The sequence below is a fragment of the Gymnoscopelus braueri genome (assembly GCF_963280865.1).
Source record: "Gymnoscopelus braueri genome assembly, chromosome: 10".
Taxonomy (NCBI): domain Eukaryota; kingdom Metazoa; phylum Chordata; class Actinopteri; order Myctophiformes; family Myctophidae; genus Gymnoscopelus; species Gymnoscopelus braueri.
The window spans coordinates 55443154-55449968 of NC_137611.1; the positions used below are offsets into that span (position 1 = coordinate 55443154).

The following is a 6815-nucleotide window of genomic DNA, read 5'->3' on the forward strand; positions in this document are numbered from 1 at the left end:
ATGAAGGCTGCTGTTACTCTGCCTCTCCACCTGGTGGCGCTGGTGTTGTGTTTGTCTAGGACAGTGGTTCAGGGACAGGATGGTGTAGGCCTACTCTCTCCCTGCACCAACAATGAGTTAGCCGAAGATCAGACCCGAAGACCCGAAGGTATTTTTTAAATGACTTTAAAGTTTCAATTCATGTGTTACAGCCTTGCAGAATGACATGTCCGTCTTTGAAAAAAAAAAAAGAATGACATGTCCGTCCTGTATCCAGTCTTGTTGACATGTGACTTTGCTCCATTATGTTTACTATATAAAAAAGGTTCTCTGTCTTCGGCCCTGAAGATGGAGAACTCACTGAATTCATCTTATATAAACTTTAAACTATGGTTCTGCTGAGAATACCGTTGTGTGTATGTGTATCCAGTCTTTTCTGTCTCTGCCAGGCTGGAGATATGTGTTTTCTCCTATCTGTCAGTGTGTCTCTGTGTGTCTCTGTGTGTGTCTGTCTGTCTGTCTGCCTGTCTGTCTGCCTGCCTGCCTGCCTTAAAATGCAGAGAACACATTAAGACAAATACCACAATGGAGAGTGGACTATATTATTATTTTCTTTAGCTTTAAAATATATAGCCTACTGCTTCAACTAACTACCTACCTGTTTTATTTGTATTTTTGTCTTTATTACATTTGTCTTCTTCTATTGTTGGGGTTGTTGTTACAATTTCCTTTTGGCAAACCTCCACCAGAATTGAAACACATTATTTTCTTCCTCATGCCATCACTGATCGTTCACCATGGGTGTGACTTATTCATTGTTGCCAGTTTCCTTCTCTTATCCACCAGTTCTATAACAACAGAATATATAATTTTGTTTCATTTTATGGAGATACACAACTAACAACTAATAGCAAAATATTATAAATAATAAATATATATATTTGTGGGATCGCTTTAGCGATCACACATGTTATCTTCACTAGTTATTGTCTCCGCCGGAGGCGGAGAGTATGTTTTCGCTTCGTCCCGCCGTGTGTTCACCTCCCTCCTAGCCAAGCTAACATTGGTCAAACATCACGTGACACGTGACAATATGTTGTCACCAATGCTTTTGATTGGCTAGCGAGACGCATGACGAAATAAAATCCTATAAATAGGTGTGTCACTTCAAAAAGCCATTTATGTTTTTGAAGTGAGGTAAGACAGGATCAACCAGTCTTGATTGGAACAGTACCTTCCAGTACAAATCACCCGTCCGTGCGTGTGTGTGTCCCTCTGAGAACACCTAACATTGGTCAAGCAAAGGCGCAGAAGGCCAAAGCTAAGAAAGCATACTCATCTACAACAGTAACACAGAAGAGGACTATAGAGTTGAATTGATCCCACAACAAGGCCGAAGTCTTAATACTGTAACAATTGGCCACCTTGATCAAATACATTATGTAGCACTAGAGAAAACTGACATAGATCAAACACACCAATCAACTGCTGAAACTGTTCAAGACAATGAAGATGAAGAAGACAGACAAGCATTTGAACAAACCAGTCAATTACGAGGACTCCCATATGACACATTGCTTCAAGAAGAATTGTTTTTAGATGCAGACACTACATATTCAGTCGCCCCTGCAGAACACCAAAAACCATGCGCATTCTACCAAGACGACCCGTGCTATTAAAATAGCACAGGTCTGCTGGCGGAGACTTGTGCTCCGAGGAGCACATTTTTATTTTTATTATTCCGCCCGTTTTTGGATTGGTCAAGCTTCACGTGACATCACAATATGTAATATAAATAGGTAAGACAGAATTAATCAGGAACAGTACTTTCTAGTGTGATACTATCAACATTAATCCTTAGCGATCCCACACTGTTTCTTCAAGAACAGTACTTTCTAGTTATAAATGATGTGCATGGCAAATTCAGGTGTGTGTGTATGTGTGTGTGTGTGTGTGTGTGTTTGATTGATTGAATATTTTATTAGGCAAAAAATGTAAAACAGCACAGTTACATTTAAAATACTTTGTCTAACAGGTCCGTTCATAAAAGTCCTTGCGGACTTGTTTCCAATGAGGGCCTTGGTATTTAATTCATAGGCATATATAGTGGCACCACAGTTCAAATATCATTACAAAATAAACAGCCAAAAACAATATATAACACTATGTACAACAAAAATAAATAAAAAAGAGGGGAAAAAAATATGTACAAGAACAGGGGGGGGGGGGTCTGCTGTCTAACGGGAAAATGGTACTACCTCCACCTTTGGCCTCCTGAAAGGTGATTTTTTAAGGCTCTTTTAAATGAGCCCAGCGAACTGCATTTTTTGAGGGATGGAGTTAGACTATTCCAATCCTGGGTGGCAGTGCTGTAGAAGGAGAATTTGCCCATGTTTGATTTATGGGTGGGTGGTACCAAATTGTTGTGTGTGTGTGTGTGTGTGTGTGTGCGTGTGCGTGTGCGTGTGCGTGTGCGTGTGCGTGTGCGTGCGTGCGTGCGTGCGTGCGTGCGCGCTACTTGTTGTTGCAGTTCTGTTGCCGGCTCTAACGGTCCACTCTGCCGCTTGTTGGGATCTCAGCCTTGTTCTGGACTGTGAGGAAATCTTCAACAAAGTCTCCACACAGAGCGGCGTGTACACCATCTACCCCAATGCTGCACCTGCCAAGGTCTACTGTGACATGGACACAGATGGAGGGAAGTGGACGGTCATCCAGAGAAGAGTGGACGGCACTGTGAACTTCTACAGACCCTGGGCAGAGTACCAAGCTGGGTTTGGAGACGCATCAGGTGAGCAGTGGTGGAAAAGGTACTAAAATGTTTTACTTAAGTAAAAGTATCAATACTGAAATATAGAAATACTCTGTTTGTTTGGGCGTGCTCCCACCAAAACATGGTTGGCTGCTGTTAAACGCAGGTTGTGCGCAGCCACAGTTTTTTGCATCCAGCGGATTCTAAAAAACAGGAGTAACGCACCTGTCACTCACTTTCAGGACCCTCCCCGTATTTGATTTGATTTGATTTTATTAGACGTTAAACAGGAAAAAACACATGTTACATCATCATGTTCATCGTAGAAACGTCAAGGATACAGACACATAAAAGTCTTGAGACTTATTTTCATTGTGGTCCTTGGTCTGAGACAAACAACACTGCAACAGAATACATACAGGTAGACAGTACAGTAATAAATAAAACAATCAAAAGCTACACTACCTACAGCATAAATACATATAATCGCATTGCTAATACATAATTTGACCCTACTATTCTGCAACATTTTCTAATAGCCATGCTTTGACCCTTATCTTAAAAAGGAGATGGCTGCTGGTGCTCTTTATAGTCAGGGGTAGCGAGTTCCAGTTAACTGCTCCTCCAAATCTAAATGAGCGTTTTCCCATTTCAGTGGTGAACGTGGGCATGGTCAGGTCTGCTATGCTGGCTCAGGTACACAGGGGGCGCTGTTTATGTAGATGTTATGCACCAGGTTCAGCTGTAGTTGAACTGACCTGGCTGCCAGAGGGAGCCAACCCAACTGCTGGAAATGATGTTTTCCAACATGGTCCCTTGCAGACAGCCCCAAGACAAGCCTGACCAACCTATTTTGAGAAACCTGCAACTTCTCTTTTAGGGCTTTGGTTAGGCCACCATACCATGAGCCAATAGCATAATAGCCGTAGCCCGCACCGCCTTCTGCCTTGAGCACCATGGTGCTTCCTGAGTCTTGGGACGGTCCGCCTTCGACTCACCCGATTGGACAGAGGGGGAAAGCAGCTCCTGCCTCCAGCAGTTATATGCTTCAAATGGACAAGTCGTATAGAGCAGATAAACGCACGGTCTGCGCGACATGCGGAAAGATCCGCTCTTGCGTGAATCCACGTATTTACATTGACAAAGCATTGGCAGATTCCGCCCCAGAGGTAAAGTAAAAGTGCGGTGGGAGCACACCCTTACAAGTAAAAGTCTGGAATTCAAAATGTACTTATACAGTAGTACCAAAAGTATAAAGTACTAATTACGCAGAATGTCCCATTTTAAGTTTTCAAATGTATAAAAATCTTTTGAAAATAGCAGATCTACAAGCTCACAAGCATCGCGACGCATTATGAGCTTGTAGATCGGCTATTTTCAAATGGCCGAAATGTATATAGGGCTGAAGTGGTAAATGTATGTTTTGTAATAATAATCAAAATTGTACAAAGTAACTAGTAACTAAAGTTTTCAAATAATTGTAGTGGAGTAAAAGTACAACATTTGGATCCGAGATGTGGTGGAGTAGAAGTAAAAATATTGGAAATTGGAAATACTCAGTAAAATACAAACACCTCAAAATTATTCAAATACAGTACTTAAAGGGATATTTCACTTTCAAAAAAACTTTTGGTCATTTTATCGTCTACTCAGGCTTTTGTGAGCCCCCCAGACCGTTTTTAAGTTGCTTGATTCAGTATTTAGATATTTGAGATTCATTTTTATCAGACACGCCCCCTTCCTATACAAACCCATTATAACTTCAAACTCCATTTCTAACATGTTAGATTCATCAAAAACACCCGTCCTTGGTTCTGCTGACTCACCCTGCCCTCCTAATACGCGAGGGGGCCGTGTTTTTTCGATAACTTTTTTCATTTATTTTTTATATATTTTTTGGAAAATGAAAAAAATGTAATACAATACAAATTTTAAATAAAATAAATGAAAAAAGTAATCGAAAAAACACGGCCCCCTCACGTATTAGGAGGGCAGGGTGAGTCAGCAGAACCAAGGACGGGTGTTTTTGATGAATCTAACAGGTTGAAAATGGAGTTTGAAGTTATAATGGGTTTGTATAGGAAGGGGGCGTGTCTGATAAAATGATTATCAAATATCTAAATACTAAATCAAGCAACTTAAAAACGGTTTGGGGGGCTCACAAAAGCCTGAGTAGACAATAAAATGACCCAAAGTTTTTTTTAAAGTGAAATATCCCTTTAAGTAAATGTTACTTTCCACCACTGCAGGTGAGTACTGGCTGGGACTGGACAACATGCATCTCCTTACCAAGAACAGAACGTACCAGCTGAGGGTGTACATGGAAGACTTTGAGGGAAACACAGCGTTTGCCTCTTACTCCTCTTTCTCTGTGGGTTCTGAGGCTGATGGTTACAAGCTGCAGGTTTCTGGCTTCCAGAATGGAGGAGCAGTAGACTCACTGACCTATCACAATGGAAGTAAATTCACAACCTTTGACAAAGATCAGGACGAGTCGAGCGAGAACGAGAACTGTGCAAGTCTTTATTACGGTGCATTTTGGTACAACGACTGTCACCATGCTAATCCCAATGGCGTTTACCTTAGGGGACAGACGTCTCGTTTTGCAACAGGTGTAGTCTGGCACCACTGGAAGGGTTTTCACTACTCGCTGAAGGCTGTAGCGATGAAGATCCGACGTGTTCCTTAAACATGTTTAGGTTCACATGCATATGTTTTTGAAAAGCACAGCCCTGGTATAAAAGACATGACTCAATCAATATTTATTTCATGGTTTGAATTATGTTTTTTTTTTTTCTCTTTGGGACTTAATCCTAAACTCATACAGTAAAGGGTGGGCAACTTTGATGATGGAGGGGGCCACTATATTTCCACACTCACTCCAGAGGGCCACATTGCATATACTGTCAGGCCATTCTATGTCACACAAAAGTAGCAAAAATAGCAGATCTACAAGCTCAAAACGCATCGTGTTTTGAGCTTGTTGATCTGCTATTTTTGAATTGGAAATCAGATTTTTTTTGGTGCTATTTTTGAATTGGAATCCTGAAAAGTTACATTTTTATTTAATTTCAAATGCATTTAGTTATATTTATGTTTATGACCTTAAATACAAATACATTGGACATAAAAAAGACAATAGAGTTTTAATACTAGTCATTAAGCTACTAATATAGACTGAAGTAATTAAAGCGGGTCATGATTGCAATTGTAACAATCAAATCAATAATATATCAGTAATCCGATATTAACCAGCGGTTAATTTCCTTCCTCACATTTAGTGAAGGTGGGGGCCGCATGTGGCCCCCGGGCCGCCAGTTGCCCATGTATGCAGTAGATATCTGTATTGTATCACATATTATTACAGTGGTGACCTGTCAGGGCTCTTAAATAAATACATAATCCAAGCTGTTGAATGAATAAAGAGATGCGTATTTGGTATCACTTTACTTAAAGGTCGGGTCTATAATGCATTATAATCACATTTACAATGCATGATAAGGCTTCATAACACTCGTTATAAATGTTTATAATGATGCATAACAACTTATAACAAGGTATATGAAGTATTTATGAATTCAATTCTATGAATTCAAGTCTCCATGGGGTGACTAATTGATAGAAAAAAATAGTTTTGGGTGAACTATACATTTAAGGCTGAGAGACAGGAGGGGGCTTTTATAAAATAGCATTGTAAATAAATAAAAAGAGAGCAGTTTTTTCATACTGTAGGTGATGTTGTGTTTCATAGCTATCTCCATTGATGAATCAATGAAGTGATTTGCATCCACCCTCATAGTCCAAAAGATTACTTCAACAATTAATTTAAAAAAAATAACACAAGATGTATTTGTAATGTAACCCAATTTAAAGTTTCAGCTTTGGTGGCAGCATTTTAATATGGACTTTAACCCCTTACACTCTGTATACTTAGTTGACTGGATCCCTAAGGATACGTCCTATTTGGGCTCATATTTTGACCAAAAATGACCAATCTGCAAGCTTGCGATACATTGCAATGCTAAATTCAAGTGGATAAACTCAAGTTTGTGGGAATCCAATGGTGAATGGTGCACCCACTGCACCT

The 6815-nt window shown here is 40.1% G+C and overlaps 1 protein-coding gene across 1 annotated transcript; it reads left to right on the forward strand.

Annotated features, from left to right (window-relative positions):
* LOC308093700 (microfibril-associated glycoprotein 4-like) lies at nt 1-6125 on the forward strand (the record flags this gene model as incomplete). The annotated part of the gene is made up of 3 exons (XM_080440027.1): nt 1-148; nt 2510-2767; nt 4978-6125. 3 exons carry the CDS (start codon nt 1-3, stop codon nt 5415-5417), a joined length of 846 nt encoding a protein of 281 aa, XP_080296153.1. The 3' UTR covers nt 5418-6125.
* Between the last annotated feature and the right edge of the window lie 690 nt (nt 6126-6815).